Source organism: Neopsephotus bourkii, unplaced genomic scaffold, assembly GCF_033783945.1.
Source record: "Neopsephotus bourkii isolate Nb327-2 ecotype Australia unplaced genomic scaffold, CSIRO-AGI_Nbou_v1 NB_718, whole genome shotgun sequence".
NCBI classification, from domain to species: Eukaryota; Metazoa; Chordata; class Aves; order Psittaciformes; family Psittacidae; genus Neopsephotus; species Neopsephotus bourkii.
In genome coordinates this window covers 2,908,727-2,928,713 of record NW_026901217.1, presented here as the reverse complement: position 1 = coordinate 2,928,713, position 19,987 = coordinate 2,908,727, and the positions used below count along the sequence as shown (strand labels likewise).

Sequence of the window (19,987 nt, the reverse complement as noted above, 5' to 3'; positions counted from 1 at the left end):
GGCAGTAATGGGACTGCTTTTAATGGATTTGGAAATGTGCCTTTGAACAGCATTATTTCCAAACCTTGCAAAGCTCATTTGTTATTTTATCAAACCCACTATAGGTCCCCCTTCTTTTTTTTCTTTTTTTTTTTTTTTTACATGGAATTGGTGCAATGGGAGAAGATAGCTTTTTCTCTTCACAGATAAAGATTCAAATTGTGTTTTACAATCTGACAATTATGTAGTTTGATTTTCTTAAATAAAAAAGATAATCTCCCTTCCCCGTTCAAGATGAGATCTTAGCTGTTAGTGACAGCTGTTAAAATGATGCTAAAAATAGATATAGTGTCAACCACTAAAAAGCTAAGTGCTCCTGCGAACCACAAGCAGAAAATAAATGAGGTTTCTCCTGAGTTTGTGGAAAATCTGTGAGCATCTTGCACGTACTGGGAAGGTGCTTTATGCTTGCAGCAGCCATCTCTGGATGTAACAAGAGATAACAAGATGTAACAAACATTTGGTATTAGGCAGAAGGTAGATAGACATATTCCTTCAATTTTATTTTCTCTCTCCTTTTCTTTCTTAAAAAGAAAACATAGAAAAGAGATGCAATAGAAAGACTGCAGCTACCTCCAGGCATTTCAAATGCCTTTTTCATTTAAATCTTTGCCCTGAGAAAAACAGGAGAGTAACAGGAAAAGTAAGACAAAAGAAGTGCAACCCATCAGACAAATACACCATCACTACGAATTAACATAAAATAGTTGTGCTCAGTATAGCAGTTATTGATAGACCATCCAACATGCTTGGGACCTTATTGCAGGACAGTGATTTGCTGGGTAACTCGCAGAGTTGCGTGGAACTTTCCTCTGCCCTGGAATTGCAGCCTCCAACCCATCTGCAGTAGCTCTGCTCGATTAATAAATTAGCTGCATTTCAAACCAGATGCATGACATGAAATGAGTGAAAAAGAGAGAGAACAGAATTGTTCGCATTTGATGCTATATCTTGGTAGGTTTTTCCTTTTTAGCTACATTAGGACTAAAAATAGAGCACTAGTGTAGGCACAGTGAAATATGATTTGCTTCCAATAATACAGTAAACTAATTGTGAAATTAAGCTATTGAATGTGCTGTTATCTCCAAGTCTGACCTTACCAGCAATTTATGCTTCCGTGCTTAACATTTATCACGTTGCCCACAAATTTTGACAGATGCAAACAACAGCCAATAAAATATCTGCCTTTTCCAAGGCCTCAATCTCACAGGGGCTTCAGCACAGGTAAAATTTCCTGTGAGAGTCCTTTTACACGTTTAAAGACTTCATTGAGGATATTAAAATAGGGCCAACTTTTTCCTCCCTACAATGCCTAATTTCTTTTCCTTAAGTGTTTAAATATAGAGACATTTAATGCCCTGAACTTAAAAATAATCAGTTTTAAAAAGGTCTTAGCCACAAGTGAAATATTAATTTAAAGCCGGTATCGGTGCTAGCACCGATTTTGTTGGCTTTTGGCGTTTGTTTTGCATCTGAACGTCTGAAATCAGGACACACTGCAGCCACAGGGACGCACCCCATCCCCTCTCTCCGTTAACCCGGGTCACACTGCGGGGCAGAGAGGGGCCCGGCTCCCCCTCCCTGGCAGCTGCGGGAGGTAGCGAGGGAAGGAGCAGGCCCAATGGGGGTGCACAGCCTCCTCCCGAACCGCCGTCCCAGGGCCGAGCTGAGCGGTCGGAGTGAGGGAGGTGCTGGGGGGGGCGGTGGGAAGGCTCCGAAGCTGCCGCCGCCGCCGCCGGGGCCGGGAGAGACGCTCCGCCTGGGGAAGGGCGCGGGGAGACACTCCTCCCCCACCGCCCGCCCTGCCTCCCTGCCGCCCGCCCTCCTTCCCTTCCTCCGGCGGCTCCGCGAACCAGGAACCGCGGCGGCGGCAGCGGCGGCGGGTTCCGTGCGTGAGAAACCCCGCGGCGCCGCGCCGCCGGGAGCCGCCGGGGCGGGCGGCGCGGGAGCGGACGACGGGGGCGGCGCGGCCGCCGGCCGCTGTGAGGGGCCGGGCGGCACCGGGAGGGCGGGAGGGGAGTGGGGGGGGAGGAAAAAGTTTACACCCTCGCCACTCTCCTCCCTCCTCTTCCTTGGTGGCGCAGATGGGAGTTTTACCTGGAATGACATAAGTTTTTTTATTCGGGGTTGGATTTTGCTTTTTGGAGGGTGTTTCTCTCCCTCGATCCCCTTTCTCTCTCCCTCTCCTAAATCTCCCCCCCTCCCGCCGGTGCTGGATCCACCCCCCGCTCCCCTCCGCCGGCGGGCGAGGGTGTGACCCGCGGGAACACCCACCCACCTAGGCGTCCATGGTGGGAGCTGTCCGCCCGGCTGCGCCGAGCCGAGTCGCGGGCACCCTGCTGCCGCCTCCCGCCGACCCCGCGAGCAGCGCCCTGCCTGCTGCCCGGCCCCGCTCCCGGCGTTTCCCCGCGCTTCCTCCCCCTCTTCCTCTCTCTTTTTTCCCCCCTTTCGGTGTCGGTGCGGGCTCCCGGATGGTTTGCACGCAGTAGCCGGGGGCCGTGCCTCCTCCCGCCGCGCCACCATGTCGTAGGGGAGGTGAGTGCAGCGCGGACTCTTGCGCGGGACGCGGAGCGGCGCGGGGGAGAGAGAGGCGGGCGGCGGGGGCCGGGCGGGTGTCCGCTACAGCAGCCGGCATATCCAGGTCACGGCCGGTCCCGTCCGCATCAGTGAAAACTTCGCGGGAAGGACACGTCCATAGCTCGGCAGCGGCCGCGCCAGCGCCGCTGGGAAGCGCGGTGGCGACGGCTGCTCTGCGGGTCGCGCTGGGATCCGCCGCCGCCTCCTCGGCCGGTGCCCGCCGGGGCCGTGAGTGCGGGTCGATGTTTGGTAGAACCTGCAAATGAGAGGGGCACGTGACACGCCAAATCCTGGGGATGTTTGCGCTGTCGCTGTGGTTGTTGAACACAAACCCCGCTCCCCGGGGCGAACGCGGACCTGCGCGCTTCTATGCGTGCGTGCGCGCAGGGGGTGATTTGGGAGGAAGGTGCGCGGTGCCCAGCGCGGTGCCGCCGCTCCCCGACGGGCTCAGCCCCACCGCCCCGCTCCCAGCAGCACCCCTGTTACCCCGCGGAACTGTCCCCGCCGGGTCGGGGCCGGGAGCAGGGCTCGGTGGGTGCTGGGGCAGTTTGAGAGCGTGCGTCAGTGGCTGCCGGCCGCTCGCCGGGGGTGTTATTTAGGAGCGAGTTGGGAGCGCATCGCCTCAAAGTTTGCTTGGCGTCTTTTTTTTTGGTGCTTCCCTGGGAAAAGGATATTCCTGCAGCAGGGACGCGGGCGCCGGGGGGGCACACCGGGCGGGAGAAGGGGGTGGCTGCATCCCGGAGCCAGGGGCTGTCCCGGTGACCCCTCTCGCTGCCCCTAGACGGGGGGGAGGCAGGGGCGGGGACGCCCGGAGGGATGCGCGGCTGCCGCGGAGCGGGGCCAGCGCGGCGGCGAGCGGAGGACGAGTCCTTGAACCCTCCCGCGATCCGCTCCTTTATTTTATTTCATTTTATTTCTCGGTTAAACCACCGCTACATATTCATGCGCCGCTGCAAGGCGGAAATCCCGGTCCGGCGGAGAGGCGATGCCTGGCCCTGCCGCCGGCGCGGCGCGGGAACCGTGGGGGGGGGCGGCCGCACCGCACACACCTCACCGGCCCTTGGAAGGGGCCCCCTCGCCTCCCCGCGACCCTTCCCCGGGGGCACGTCGGGGCGGGAGGTTTGGGGTCCCGGCGAGGCGGGCTACGGGGACTGCGCGGCGCTGCGCGGCCGCGGCTGCCGCTGCGGCTTTAAGGAGATGCGTTTTCCAGCCTGTGTCGCAGCAACTTTGTATCAGTCATGTCGCCCGGTGGGAGACTGACTTCTCTCCCCAGCCAATGGGGCGGCGGGCCGGCCCCAGTCGCGCGTACCTCCGCGTCCCGCCCGCCAATGAGGAAGGGCTGGGGGCGGGACGTAAACTTCGACTTTAGGTGGGCATGTGACATGTTTTTAAAGGACTTGGCACCTTTTCTCGTCCCCTCCCGGGTGCCGCTCCGTGTCACCGGGCGGCGCGGCACGGCGCGCCTCGCCTCGGGCGGGACGGAGGGGAGGGGGCTGAGCGCCGACCGCCCCTCCGCTCCGCGCCGCCCTCCGCTCCGGTCCGCGCCCCTCTGGCTGGGGCTCCGGGACTTTTCCCTCCGCAACAGTTACCGCGGGACCGGGGACGACGCGGGGGGCGGGGGGCACCCCGACCTGCACCCGGAGGTGGGGCTGGCGGGGCGTGGCGGGGCGGTAGGGGGCACTTTGCGGGTCGGCACCTGGGGGCACCCCTCAGTGCTCTCCGTGGGGAGTGGGGGGGGGGTGTTACGGTGGTTACCTGGACCCTCTCCACCGTGGAGGGTGGGGAGTGTTGCTTGCGCGGGAGAAAAACTGCTTTTCTGCATCGCTTTAGGGGCCGAGAGCGGGTTTGGGCTTTCCTACTCCCCCCCCCCCTGCATTATCTTCCCCGGGTCGATCCCCGGCGGACGCGTGCGAAGGACGGAGGGAGCTCCCGGGCACTGCTGGTTTTTCCCATGCGCGATAATCCGGATTGTACCTGCGGGACAGCTGACAGGGAGTTTGGGGTGTCGGATTAGGAGTGCAGAGCGGTGCTAGTGCCCGGGAGCTGCGGTGATGGATGCTCCGCGCAGCGGAGGGCAGATAGGGAGACAGACGCGAGCGCTGCTTGCGCGGTCGTTCACACGCGTCTCCGTCCGTATGGGGACGGAGGGAGCAGTCCCACGCCGCGGTGGACACGAGGGACACTACTCGCGCTGCTCGCCGTGCTTCGGTGCCCGGGGGAGAAGGGGCAAACCCTAGCCTATCTCTGGAGACGGAACTCCGATCTCCTGGTCGGTTTTATGTCGGCGGAACGGCTCGCAGGCACTGACACTTAAATTTCGCTTTACAAACACCGGGTAATAAGAAGTGGGTGGTCGCTCGAGCCGTCGGTTTAGGATTTTTTTTACGAAACGGGATTTACTTCAGGTTTTCCCGTATCTAGGTGACCTTTTGGTTGCAGTGATACCAGGTACCATTTGATTTCTATTTTTTATTTGACTGTTGCTGCGAAACTGGTTTCATGCCTGATTGATCAGAGAGTTATACTGCAGAGGTCTGTTTTTGTTGATATGTTTGGGGTGAAATACATAACTCACAGTGTCCGAGTACTTCTTGTTTGGGAAGGGGTGGGGGGTGGGTGTGTGGAGTGTGTCCTGGGGAAACTGCTGTGCTCATAATATAAGCTTCCTTCTGCAGAATATCAGATGGTCTCGGTTCTGATATGTAACACGAGTCGGCTTCTGTTGTGGTCTGTGTTAGCCCACAGTCAAATTCAGGTAGTGAAAGTTAGTAAAAAGGCATGTCTGTGCAGTAGGTGAAGTGTGGATACCGTAGATAAACATGCTAGTCAAGTTGTAATAAGTTCTGCTGAGAAGAACAAACCCAAACCCTTATGTTGTCAGCAAGCCATGAGATGGTGATTCGATTCTCGTACCCACTGAGGCACAGAAACCAGCACTCCCCGAGAATCTGTTTGCTGCTGCATTTTACTGGTGTATAGCTGTCATTTTAAAGAGAACCTGTATCAGGCCACAGATAATCTTTCTGCTGTTCTTTGATCCTTTTGGATGCATTTCCCAGACGGTGCTTCTCTCTGTGCAAGTGCAGGACCAGGCTATTTCAATTTTTTATTTCTTTTTCCTTTGTGTGACCTGGATTTTTATTTGCTGAAGTTTCAGAGTGTGCTCGCTTATTGATTAAGTATGGAGTTTAAAATTTACAGCTGTGGGAGAGGTCGCTGCAAGGCTTGTGCACCTGTGCAATGTTAGGCCTGTAACTGAGATTTCCTGGTAGGCAGGGGTTCTGCTGGTGGTTCTGAGGGGTAAAATTCACTTACATCCTAATTTTAAGCCTTAACTAAGTTTCCTGGTTTTCAGAAATGCTGGTCACTTGCAGCAGCAATTGATTTATCTAGGAATTAGGCTTGCTCAGCACTTAAATCAGGGGTAGGAGATTTTCTGGGAGTGACTTTATATGAAAGTAGGGACTTCTGTCTCGAAATTTAGACTATAGGAATGTGATTTGATACCTGTGGTGGTGGGATACACATGATTCTTCTGTCTTCCAATAAAATTTGCTTGAGGGGGATGTAGGCATAGAGCCATAGGTCTGAGTAAGGGGAAAGAGTATTTAAGTCATTAATTTAGTTTTTTGGGGGGCTTGTTTTATGATTTTCTTTATAATAACATTTTTAAGTAGTGTTAAGTAATGGGATTAAACATGAAATTAAATGTTGGAAAATCAATAAGTTCTGAAAGGAAAAACTATTTGCATAATATTGATACTGTTACTATTGGCACTTAAGTTTCTACAGTTCTAATGATACTGTAAGCCAATTAATTAAAAAAAAAAAGGAAATAAAATTGTTGTTACTTACACATGTCATTGAGAACACTGGTAGGTCTGTCATGCATTTTGCTCTTTTCCTCAAGAGAGTGGTCTGCATGATGGAAGGGTTTTTTTAGGGTCTATTTTAGAACAAAGTTTACTTCTCTCTATTCCTCCTCCTGGCTGCCATGGAGGTTTTCAGAGCTACAGATCCATTTAACAGCCATGCATCCTCACCTAATCTGATGCCCTTCCTCTGTGGCAGAAACATTTCCCATTTAGCTTGCATTTAGCTTGCTTCTCTTCCCATCCAGCCAATCCTCCAGGTTTCCTCAGGTGATTGTACAAACAGTTTGCGTAACTGTGAAGGGGCAGACCAGTTCCTGGCCCCTCAGAACTACTGCTTCCTTCTAAAGCATCCTGTGTTACATTGGATGATGAAGAGAAACGCCCTTAGCACAACAGCCTCCCTTGCTTTGCTCTCCCTGTAGTATGGTAGTGCAAGGTCCTTGGAGGAGCAGAGATGTAATGTCCAATTTCCACAGGGTTTATGCCCTGCCTATCACCAGTGTGTCCTTTCAGGACCTCTCTGGTTCCCCCTTCGTCCTCGCTACCCCTTCCCTTTCTTCCAGGTCCCTGAGAGAGGGGCAGCACTGACCATGGGGCTGTGGGCCAGCAACGGTGGGCAGTGGTTGTGCTGATGCTGCAGAGCTGTTCCTTTTGGGGCAAGGCTGGGAGCAATAATTTGAATCTTTTCTGGCTGCTGAGCAGTTTTCTCTCAGAATCTATAGGGCTGTCATATCCGTGAGACCTTTTCCCTTGGTTTGATTGAAATTGCACAAATGGTTGAGAGATGATGGATGGGGCAGGGAAACGGGACTGGCAGGCAGAGAAGAGGATAGACAGAGTGAGCGGATATGCCTTGTTTCCTTAGGAAATTAGGAAATTTCCTTAGGAAGTCACACTGTCCTGTCATTTATTAATTTTACTTTTTTGTATATGTCTTTGCTAGTTATGGAGACAAAAGGATACCACAGCTACCCAGAAGGCTTAGATATGGAGAGACGGTGGGGTCAAGTTTCTCAGTCTGTGGAGTATTCTACTGTAGGTGCTGGAGAGCAGACTGATGACAATAACTATATGGAGATTGTAAACGTAAGCTGTGCTGCTGGAGCTTTTGCAAACAGCAGCGCTCAAGGAAACAACAAAGAAAAAACAGAGCTACTCTCCTGCCTGCAGCAAGACAGCAGTCAGCCTGGTCTTCTGCCCTCTGACATCAAAACTGAAACGGAATCCAAGGAGCTGTCAGCAACAGTGGCCGAATCCATGGGCTTATATATGGATTCAGTACGAGATGCTGATTACCCCTACGATCAGCAGAACCAGGGAAGCCCAGGGAAGATGTACCAGAATGTGGAGCAGCTGGTGAAGCTCTACAAGGAGAACGGCCACTGCTCTTCTCCCCTCCACAGCACCAGCAGACCCTTGAGGTCTTTGATGTCGGACTCTGGGAGCACTGTAAACGGTGGTGCTATGCACGCTATTGTCAAAAGCCCTATCATGTGTCAAGAGAAAAGCCCTTCGGGCTGCAGCCCTCAGAACATGGCTTCCTCAGTGTGTAGTCCTGCGGGAGTTAACTCTGTGTCCTCAACTACTGCTAACTTTGGGAACTTTGCCGTGCACAGCCCCATTGGCCAGGGAACCCCTTTGTCACGCTCGCCAAACGTTGAAAACCGGGGGTCTATGTTGCACAGTCCCGCACACGTTAGCAATGTGGGGTCTCCACTTTCTAGCCCTATAAGTAGCATGAAATCACCAATTTCTAGTCCTCCCAGTCATTGCAGTGTGAAATCTCCTGTCTCAAGTCCCAGTAATATCACTATGCGATCTTCTGTGTCCAGTCCTGCGAACCTGAACTCGAGGAGCTCCATTGCCAGCCCTTCCAATGCCAATAATAGGTCCACTCGTTCTAGTCCAGCGGTTAGCACTGTGGGATCATCCATCTGTAGCCCCATAAACAACTCCCTAGGATTCCCAGCTTCCAGCACGCCAGCGGGACCTAGCAGAAGCCAAGATACCGTTCCCAGTCCAGAAACAAAAGACAAGGGTGCTCAAGAGCTCACATTTCCTAAGATGGAGGAAATGGAGAATGCCATCTCCAACAACAGTCAGATGAACCTTGTTCAGTTCATAAAGCCTGAGCCAGACGGTTCCTTTGGCAGCGCGTGCATTGGTGACAGCAGCAAAATAAACTCTGATTCCCCCTTTTCAGTACCAGTGAAGCAAGAGTCAGCCAAGCATCCTTGCTCTGGTGCGTCTTTTAAAGGGAATCAAACAGTAAACCCTTTCCCATTTACAGATGGCTCATATTTTTCTTTTATGGATGACAAAGACTATTACTCTCTTTCTGGGATTTTAGGACCACCTGTTTCTTCATTTGACGGAAGTTGTGAAGGTAGCGGTTTTCCAAATCCAGGCCTACGTGTGGGAATTAAGCAGGAGCCTGATGATGGAAGCTATTACCAAGAAAACAGTATACCATCCTCTGCCATTGTGGGTGTAAATTCAGGTGGACAGTCATTTCACTACAGGATCGGTGCCCAAGGCACAATATCTTTGTCGCGACCGGTTGCTCGAGAGCAGGCATTTCAGCACTTGAGCTCCTTCCCTCCTGTCAGCACGCTAGTGGAGACCTGGAAGTCGCATTCGGAGTTGGCATCCAGAAGAAGTGATGGGTATCCAGTTCTAGAGTACATTCCAGAAAATGTGTCCAGGTGAGCAGGCAAATTACTTCTATCCCCCTACCTCTCCCTTCTTTATTTTCTTCTTCCCCTGCATTAAACATAAAAGGCGTGGATTAAAATGGGGACCAGGGCAGTATTTCTCAAGCTGATACATAATTCTTCTTTGCATTTCAGTTCTTATCATTAGATTTGCTGTGTTTTTACTCTGCCTTTAATAAAAACGAAGTGCTGGCTTTAATATTTTAAAAGAACATATTATATTCTATTGTTATTAGATTTGAATGTGTAGCTCTAGTATGTTTATGAGCTCTTACTACTATAAATGTTGTTTTTCCTATAATGAGAGCTTAGTAAAATTGCTCTCATGTGTCCTATAATGGTTATTCTTTCTTAGCTGGTTCTTGAGTGTGCTGTACCTCAGATGAAATGTTGAGAAGAGGATAAGAAAACTATAGTGTCAGGAATCTGTTTTTGTTAAGATGATGATTACAAGTTTGCACTGGACTTTAATTGGTTAAGTGTAAAAACTAAACCTTACAAGCCTGTGGCAACATATTATTTCTGTATTTTAACTGTAGGAACATTTGGTTTGTATATATAGAAAAATGCCTCCAGAAGGAGGAGGGCTGTTAAAACTTGACGCATTTGAAAGGGATAAATGGATAAACTGATCTCCTCACTTTTGGTGGAAGAGAAATATGCAAGTGTCGTTTGAATTTGTATTTCTTGCTGACTCGTAGAGCATGCACTTCTTCAGCAAACAGGTGTTCATGTATCTCATAAAGGACACTTACTTTCATGAACTATCTGGTTTCATTATCAATGTTACAAGTTATTAAGCGCATCTGACAGTATGACTGAGTTAGAATAGTTGCACAGACTCTTCTTGGGTCAAACAGGATTGCCAAAGCTTTGTGCTAAAGCTCAGTGAAATAACCAGTGACAGAATTTGCCTTTACCTTTCTAAAGTCTTTTTTTTTTTCTCATCATGAGATATGCAACTGCCCTCAGGGAATGAAACGTCTGCCTTATTCTTGGAGTGGGGTGGAGAGGATGCGTAGTGTTTTCCATATTTATATGATGCTAAATATTTCTGAAGAAATAGAGTTGCAGTGAAAAGCTTAATACTTAAAATAATGGTGCTTTCGAGGAGGGAAAAGAGCCTATCTATCCAGGAGGGGAAAAAAACCCAGCTTTAAATACTTTCACTTTATTCTCAGATCTGTTCACTACCTCTGCAATCTCCTTACTGTTTTGCAAGCCATGCTTCACTTCTGCTTTGACCATTTCAGATATGGTCTCTAAAGAATGTACTTTTTAATACATCTTTCTCAACTTAAAGGGCTATATCCCACCTTCATACTGAACTTTGCATGTAGCTGGATATTTGTTACCATCCAGGCTTGGCTTAAATGTGTTTTCTTGAATCAAGGAAGATGAAGTTGCTGTTTTCTGGTTATTTTACCTGATGAAATTTTCATAAACTGCATTATTTACATGGTGAGAAAAATTCACGAGAAGACTGATGGGATGCGTGAAAATAAAGACCCAGTATTTTACTGCCTTTGTGGCTGAGCACTGTTACTTGGGCAGGTAGCTCCTGGCAGCCGTGAGAACTCCTGCGTAAGTGCTGCTTGCGCTGAGTCAAGGTTGTCATCGTTGCAGGGGCATGCACAGTAAATAGAGAAATGCAGGTAGGAGCATGGTTGTCATCAGTACTTATGTTTTGAATGACAGTTTCTCATGAGTCTTTCGAAGGAGTCTTCATCTGACATTAGTCCACAGTAGCTCTTCCCGTCTGTTTACCTCTATACCAGTAGATGGGTATATCATCAGGCTTGATGATGACACAGGCTTGATACACTTTCCTGTCTTTGTTCTCTCCACTCGTATCTCAGTAAGATATGAAGGTAAGCATATAGGTGTTACTTTGCAGGATTGAAATCCTGCAATCTTTAGCTCTCAGAACTGTTGCTGCATTTGTGGAGTTCTGTTCAGGTGATGGAGATCTGCAGGGTTGCGACACTTCAGGCATCCTGATCTGTAGTTCAGATTAGGACATGTGTCATCATTTCAAATCTCTAAACTCAGCCCCATTATTTAACAAAATGTTGCACTTAATCTGCTTGGCAGTGGCTTTATGCTAACAGGTGCAGCTGGGAGCCTGTGCAAAGCCCTTACAAGTTCCAAGGTAAATTCATGTAGAGGTCATTTTAGCAGTACAGATCTGAATGAATCGGTGCCTGCTCAGGTATTTGTCTGCTGGGAAGGCAAATCTGAAAGACTCATCTTAGGGTGTTACACATGTAAAAGCTCACTCTTGCTAATGAGCCTTGAGCTGATCTTTGCTTTTCATTCTGTGCTGTGTTCCAGCTAAAACGAGGAAATCGGGCACAAGTTTGTTCATGCTCCAAAGTGTTGTAATAAAGCACTCATAGTTTAAAACCGTGTCAGGCCCAATATCCCAAGGTGGGTTTTAGATGTCCCATGTCAGCATGGTATGGGGATTGTAAAGTCTTTCTTCCTTCATGTCATCATTTCAGCAGCATTGCATCTCTGCACTCTACATCCAAGCCAGATCCTTGTTATTTCCACTCAGGTTTTTTTTCCCTGATGCATCAACCATATGAGGCATCATACATTTTGCAGACTTCTACAGCTGTGATTAACCCTTCAAAGTCTGCTATATTTTTAAGTTTCTGGTATTGTAAGTCTTCATCTTTTTTCAGGTATACTTATGCTACAGTATAAATTGCCATAAGCAAAGACTAAGGTGAAGGGAAAAAATAGGCTACATGATTCTCTTAAGTCAATAAATGACCAGCATTGAGTATATCTTGTTTTGACAGCATTGCTTTCTGAACTTTGATAACATACCTTTTTTGGACTGCGTCTGTCTTGCAGCTGACATGGTGAAAAGGAGTGGGTGGTCAGGAATGAAGAAGACTTTTCACACTAAGAGTGAATCTTTAGATTAAACGTTAATTTTTTTCCCCTGTTAGAATATCACCTTTCTCAAGTCAGTTATACTTGCTGATAGTATCTACTAAACATAGTTTAGGCATTTAAAATCCCTAGCTACCTTATTGACTGTGCCAAGTCCCTGCTGTCAGCCAGAACATTTCTCTTTTTCTCCTTCAGTTACTTTTATTAGATGTCCACAGTTATGGTTCTTTTTAAGTTACTTGCTGGTAACTTTCTTTATAACGTTGCTTGTGTTTGGGTTGCAAGAGCCTCTTAAGCAAACTCAAGTTCCCTTATTGCTTTAAAAATGTTGTTCTCCTGTTAATATGCATGTAGAACATGTCTTTGTTTTTGAAATATTTTTACATGTTTAATTTTTAGAGAGGGTGAATCATAGCTATATGTCTGTGTGTGTAGATCCCCCCTCCATGAATGACATTTCCTAAGAAATAATGGTTTCTAAACTAAACAATAGCAAAGTGGGCTTGAAAAGGAAGATACATGTGATCGTGTAATGTCATTCATGGAAACCTACACTGAGACTCCAGACAGGTTTAGGGAGATTGCTCATCTGAATCAGGGTACCAGTCTAGGCCTCGTGGTCGTGCCAATTACACAGTTTTCAAAATGGCCTCAGAAAATGTAGTGGTTGCTTGAAGCAACAGTAAAAATTGGGGAGAATGACCTTTTCGCTGCATTAGCTCTTACCCAAAGCTGCTTCTGCAAGTGTGTCTTTTCCCTCTAATTTCCATATTAACTCACGTATGTACACATGCATACTTGTTTTTCTCAGAAGTTCTGGTAGAAACAAAGGACTGAAACTCCTACTGTGGTTTCTTCCTGGCAGTCCTACTGGTGTAATCCAGTGTGATGTAATCTAGTATATTACTATTTTAACGCAAGTTGCATACATTTATCAATAGTTATAATTCAGTTGTTGTCATTCAGACAAGGAGAGTTCTCTTCAGTGTTTCATGATATTCTAGAGTCTGATTTATATCTGTTAAAGGATGTTGAAAGACTCTCATTGACTTCTTTGGGTTTACGGTCAAATCTTTGATCAAACATTAACAATACTTTAGGGACTTCCATCTGTTCCTGAACCGTTCACATGGATCAGTGTTTTTTAATAGACCCTACTTGTAGCAACCCCCCAGGACCTCACCCAACCCAACCCAGAACAAAAAGCCATCCCAACAGCATGATCTTCATTTATATGTAGCCTTTACTGACTTGAATGGGTGATTCTCCTTAAATCTGATTTCAGGCTATTGCAAGTATTTTTGTAAATAAACTTTTATGTTAAATATTATCTAGAATAGACACTTATCAGAATTATACCTGCCAGAGAGATAGAGGTCTGGTAAATATTATTTTTAGAATTTATGAATGGCCTTGACCTCTGTTTGTTTGCTGTTGACTTTATGGTAGAAGACCATGCTGTTAAAATATTCTCCATGCTTGGCAGGACTCTTTCCCCTTTTGCTTCCCACGAATTCACTCTGCAAACTTTCTTTTTCAACAGTGATTCTTTAATATCATAGACTATAGCTTTAAATCTGTACTTTTTATCTCCTTTTTTTTTTCCTTCCATTTTTAAAGTTATACTTGCTGTTTTGTAGGTTCATGTATATTTTTGTGTAATTTTTAACAGTTCTGGATATAATCTTGATACAGTAGGAACTTCTGCATATGTATGTCTGTATTTCTTGCTATAGAAGTTAAAAGTCTCTGTTAGTATGTCAGGGCAGGAGGTCTAAAGGTTCTCCTTAGCATACCAGCATGCATTTAACAGCCCCATACTTTCTACACCTTTCTTTGGTACGTTCCTGAGGGTGCTCTTTGTTTTATTTTACTGTTTTATTGAGGAGTTCAGAATATGAAGTATCATTTGAAAATGTGACTGCTACTGATGCCTATTTTCCCCTTAAATTTATACACATCAGTTAACTCGTGTGGTGTGGCAGGGAGAAGTCCACATTGCTGGAAAATTGTGTTCCATAAAGGGGCAGATCTTCTAAATCTGGGGAAGTCAGGGCTCTCATGTCAATACGTATGCCAGTATCCAGGGGTTGTTTGTTTCTTTGTGTGTGGGGGTAGGTAATGTGTATTACTAAAACATTTCTGTTGCTAGTTGATACTGTTGAGCTTTGCAGTACGTGGCTGTTGGAAATCAGTTTGCCATAGTTTATTCTGATCATAGTTAATAATTGCTTCCTAGCTATCACTTTTGGTGATATAAAAATCCCACTATGATATCTTATTCTGATGGTTTTCTGAAAAAGAGGAAGGTGGGATCACCTGTGTGTGCAGATCTTAGCAAGCAGAAGAAATTTTGATTATCTGCATTCTGACAGTATGGATCAGTCCATTTTCATGGGGACTGGAAGACACAATGCCTGAAATATGTACTGTATAAAAATGTTTCCATCCTATTTTATGGGATATGTGTTGCAGTTATGCCAGGTAAACATAGGGATTGCTTCAGTGGTATCAACACTTGTGCAGTACTGGTATTGTCTGCAGAGGGGGTAAATTGTTACGTTGTGATTCCATAACTTGTCCTTACTAAAACAGCACTTAGCATTCATGGAACTTAAACCTGCTGGGAAGTGCTTTGCCTGCTGAACCAGACTTCTAGATACGTATTGGTGCTTTGCTGAACCCAGGACTGAGTAGTGGTTGCTGTTGGGTGGTGTTTGTAGCTGAAGAGTATATTGTTTGTACTGGTGAAATAACAGTCTTGGGCCATGCCTTGTCTGGTCTGACTCTGGTTTTGCTCTTTGAGTGTGTTGTATGGGAGACCCAAGTTGGGTTCCTTATGCAGTTCACTGTGAAGCTCTAAAAACCAACAGGAAAGGGCAACTTGCTGAGCAGTGTGGGGTGACATGGATGCAAGAACAAACTGAAGTGACAGAAAGGGAAAGAAGCCTAAGAAATAATCTTAAATGCACATTTATGCTAAGAGATAATGTATTGCCAAGACATAATCTTGGCACTTGTATTTTCAGGGTATGTTTTTAAAAGGCAGTTTTTGTTTTTTTAACTGTATGTACTAAGTCTTCAAATGGACTTGTAAGATCTGGAATAAAAAAATAGACTGATTTCAACCAAAACTTTTTGAGAGAACATTGGAATTCTGTGACTTCAGTTCTAAGCTCTCAGAGGCCAGAAAATACTGCATTTTAAAATGAATATAGAGCCACAACTTGTTTTCTGGCAAATGTGCCTTGCAGTATGGCTGTATAAGAGTGATAAAAATGGTCTGGAAGACAAGGAATCTACAAAGGGTTTATGAAACACAGGTATTAAATATGTTTCAGTTGAATACATTAATGAGTTTTCACATGCAGCTGGTTGCTACACAGTGCTTGGTGCTCAACATATGAATTACTTTACTTTAGCTGCAGTCTCCTCCGAGTGAGAGATCTGTGGAGAAAAAACTATTTGAACAGTGTACAATTGCCCAAGTCCTTGCATCATCATTTGACATGTTTGAATGCACCCTAAATAGACCATGGCATGATTTGACTGCTTGCTGCCCTACTAGTGCAAACTACAGTGGAAGGTCACCATCTGAAGGGTCCTTATGAAAGCCCTCTCCTACAGGAGCCACATTGGTTTTGCTGCTGGAGGAGACTTCTTGGAGGAAGGCATGCTTTTTGACTTATGCTACAGGAGAAGGGTTCATAGGTCAGGAAGGCCTTCCTTATCCATGCCAGCAGTTCCCAGCGTAGCCTGCTCCAGTACCACTACTGACAATAGCGGCAGTAGTGGCTCTTGGCTCAGCGCTGGGCTCCCTTCTCACACCTGGGAGCAAGGTGAGTGTGCACCCTTATTAATACATGTCTTTCTGTTCAGGAACCCCGGAATTTTACAAAACTTTGAGAGCTGATTTACTTCTGGGACATTTTCAAATAAACTGTCTCTTTCAATAGGAAGCCTTGACCTTGTTTGGGTGTTTTGATTTTTGTTTTTGGTTTGTGAACATGGCTTACCAGAGCTTAACAGTGTGTTTTCTGAAAGGATGTGATCTGGGTGGTTGTCTTTCTCTGCTTTACTGAAATCAGTGCTGAAGGGTTTAAACCACAAAGCCTACCTCCATTCTTCCCAGTCCCCAGGAGCACTTTTCCCTTCCCCCCAAACAAAACAAAACAAAACCAAAACAAAATGAAAGCTGCAGCAAACCAAACCCATGCTGTTGATGATTCTGGATTCTTACGAAAATAATTAACACTTGTTGTATCTGTTCAGTATGTGAATAAATACAGGTGCAAGACAGTTCGTTTTATTGAACTGTGTTATAGCAAGTTCCCATGTTAGTGGTAGGTCACAAGAAAATAATTTTATTCCTTTTCTTTAAATTGTAAATTTACAATTACATTAGAATGTGTTGTTTGCTGCAGTTACATTAGAATGTGTTGTTTGCTGGTTGCTAAATTAAATTTTACAAATCTGAAATCTGTAAGCTGCATATTTACATTGTGGTCCTAATTGGTAGCTTAAATTTCATATTTGGAGGTAGGGTAACTTTTCGTTAGTACATAAAGATATTTCTTTAGAAAGGAAAATAGTAAACTTTGGTTGGAACATCTCACCAGAAGCAGCATCCAGTGTGTGTGGATAATACGTAAAATGGCTTATAGGAATTTGTACTCTCTCTTAAGTGTGCATGGGCACGCTGCTGATTGTGGTTAGTGATAATAATAGATCAAAGAGTTACAACCCTGAGGTTAAAAAGCAAATTTCAGACTAATTGCTGAATGTTTCTGACAATTTTTATATTGCTTTACTAATTTCGATTCTTTATTCTAAACAGTACTTTCTGCTTGCATCTGGAGGTGAAGTAACTCTTTGAATGGGCTTTCAGGCTAAAATATGAACAGGACACAGGAATGTTTTCTGTTTAGCTTTTCTTTCCTTGTCTGCTTCCGAGAGGTACTGTCCCAGGTTTCTAAAAGTGGTGGCTTTAGAAACCAATTCCCTAGGAATTAGGTTTCTGGGGAACAAAATGGATTAAAAAGATCTTTTATTATTAATGTTTTCTGAATCTTTTGGATTTGGGAGAATATCTTTCTTCCATTTTTGTATGTATGTGTATGACCATTTCAGGTTTGTATTCAGTCTTAAGTCTACAAGGTAAACATGTATTTTAGAGGTTTATTTTTAATAACAATCTATCAATGGTGTTATGGTCTGAACTGGAAGTAAGTAGGTATGATTGTCCTGACCAGGATTTTGACTGTCCCAGCTGCTGAACTGTAGGGTCTTGCTAGCATTTTTGGCAGTGGTTTTCTGAATACTGTGTAGTGCTGACCTGGTAGCGCAGTCCCGCAGAACCGATCGCTACAGTGCTTCATTTCTTCTGTTTGCCAGCTCTTCTTCCATACCTGCCTCAAAGCGTTGGGATGGAGGGGCTCAGGAGCCCCCGTGGGAGGTTGGAGCAGTTCTCTAGGCAAAGCAGTGCTCTGCTCAACTGAGTTTTAAGTCAGGCTGTGCTTGATGGCAGATTCAGGGCATGTAGGAAAAGGGGCAGCCTCTGAGGTTCGCTGGTATGAGAACGAGCTGAAGTGCCTGTGCCATCAGAGGTGTGTTGCCTGGCCATGGCAGGCAGCTGCCTGCACCCGTGCATCCCCGTGAGCTTGCGCAAGGCAGCTGCATCCGTGTACCCGTGTGAATGCGTCACCTGGCGTGTCCTTACTGAGACCTGTGCTCTGCGAGCCCTTTGGAAACTGGTTTCACAACCGGCAAGCCCTGGTTTACTCTGGCAGTGTCTCACCTTGAAAAATCAATCGTGTTTGTATCTCTGGGTCTTCGTTAGTACTGCTGCAGCTAAGGGAGTGCAGACGGGGCACTTTGGCAGGTGATTAGCCTTATTCCCTCTTCAAAGAGAGCCTCTTGTCTGACTGAAGCAAGACTGCAGGTGGAGCCTGGTCTCCCAGACAAGTTTCATGTCACTGCTGTCAGAGTAGGAACAGGAAAGAGATTGCTTCTGGAAGTGTGCCTTAAGTTTGGGGCATCAAGACAGCAACCTTTATTTTCCCTCAGGAGGCTTGAGTTCAGATACGAGCTGCTTCAAAAGGTCGGGGATCTCACTTTTAGCGTTGCTGAAGGCTTGTCTCTAGAAACCTGTCATGCACTTCAGCGCTTTTGAAGACTGGAGTGCCAGGGACCTTGCAAATGAAGGTGGGTGGGAAATTTGCACAGTTTCCAGGCAGACTATCTGAGCTGTCAGCTTCATTATTTTAAACTAAATTAAATTTGTGCTAGAGAGTGTAGTATGTTAGAGCAGTTAGGGAGCTCTTCCTCTAATCAGAGCTTCAGAGCTACTTTCCGAGATCTGACTTTGTTAACTTCCAAACTCATTTGGGTAAATTGAACCATAATAAAACAACAAAACCCTCACATATGTGTTGATCCTAGGATATGTGAAAACTTGCTGAAAAAATCAGTCTCGTTTGAAGACAGTATAGCATTATGTTTGCCATGTATAAGGCCCTTTATTATTATTTATTTAGTAGAAAGTAAACACACGTTATTTCTGGCCCCTCTCTCAAGGGATGCATGCTTCTGGATCACTGTAGGTGTCGCTTTGTGTAACTGGCAAGAGGTCTTGTCCCAGAGTTGGGCAATATTGTCTGTTGTGTGCATGTCCGTACACTTGGGCAGTAAACCTGCCCTCTAAAGCTGTGCATGTCGGGGCTTCTGCAGCATTCTGGGCACCTTGAGCCCTGCAGGGAGAGGACAGGATGCTCTGGTAGGATGCTGTGGCAGAGGTCTCTTCCCCCATTTCTTAGGGATTGCCCCCCCCAGCTGGTAGCCTGTTCGCTTGGCTTTAGGGTGCACCGTGGTTTTCTTTTGTTATTTTAAATTTGGTTTAGAGCACTAAGGCTTTCTGAAGTTAATAATGAAAACCAAATATTGCTCAATAAATATTCCTTAAGGATTAGAAAACTGTTACTGAACGTGACTGGCTAGTCAAAATTGTGCATTGAGTCTTTGTCACAGACTACCCGGCTGTAAAATGCATTAAATAAAACCACACTGCTGCAGGATTAGCTTCTACAAACCCTGCATGGCTTTACTATACTCTTCCTTCACATACACAATGGCAAAACAGAATAATCTAGTTGATTTGATTAGGATTTTTTAATTCTTGTTTTCATCTGAATCCATGTAAACTAGCTGGAAGATGAATAAAGTGTGTGGGGGTTAGACGTGTCGGCTTCTACTCATGTATGGAAGTAAATGTTGGAAGTGGTCCAGAGCTTTATGGCTGCTGCCAACTAATGACATAAGATAATGTTGCGATGAAACAATGCACTTGATTTGCGCTTGTTTCCCAACTAACCTTTCTGATTCTTGAGACTGCTTGGAATTTATGTTTTTGAAGATTTGACAGTAAAAAGGAGATTAGGCATTGAAAACTTTGACTGACTAAATATGTGGTAATGACAACTTCAAACTGTACATGCAGATAATGAGATAAAGGGACTGTTACTCACTTCATATTAAACCCATTTGATGGAAGAAGCAAGAAGGACGTGTGTTTTGGGTGGGTATATTATATTAAGAAGGAAAAAATCTGAGGAGCTAACATATGTAGAATTAGAAGTGAAAAGAGGGGTTTTGTTTTGGTTTTGTTTTTTTCCTTTTTTTTTCTGGGACCAAAACTGCAGCCATTGTGGGTCTGCAAATTGTCCTGCATTTATTTCCCAATATAAACAAGAGTTAGCTGTGTGCAGAAGGCTGCTAACAAGCCTGGTAGGTTTGTGTTAGCATTTTTATTTGGATCAGAAGTGTGGTTTTGAAGCAAATATTCCAGTTGCTACCATCTTCTGTGCTGCTGTTTACATC

The 19,987-nt window shown here is 45.9% G+C and overlaps 1 protein-coding gene across 3 annotated transcripts in view; it reads left to right on the top strand.

Annotated features, from left to right (window-relative positions):
- The first annotated feature begins 2,463 nt into the window (after positions 1-2,463).
- NR3C2 (nuclear receptor subfamily 3 group C member 2) overlaps positions 2,464-19,987 on the top strand; it is a 209,074-nt gene continuing 191,550 nt past the window's right edge. Inside the window, exons 1-2 of one of the 3 annotated variants that reach the window (XM_061354196.1) lie at positions 2,464-2,574; positions 7,435-9,196. In XM_061354196.1, the coding sequence (XP_061210180.1) occupies positions 7,437-9,196 (1,760 nt within the window). In that variant the 5' untranslated portion in view covers positions 2,464-2,574; positions 7,435-7,436. Of the gene's footprint in view, positions 2,575-3,732; positions 4,260-7,421; positions 9,197-19,987 lie in introns of those variants that run through there. The other 2 variants (XM_061354195.1, XM_061354194.1) reach the window with 2 other exon arrangements.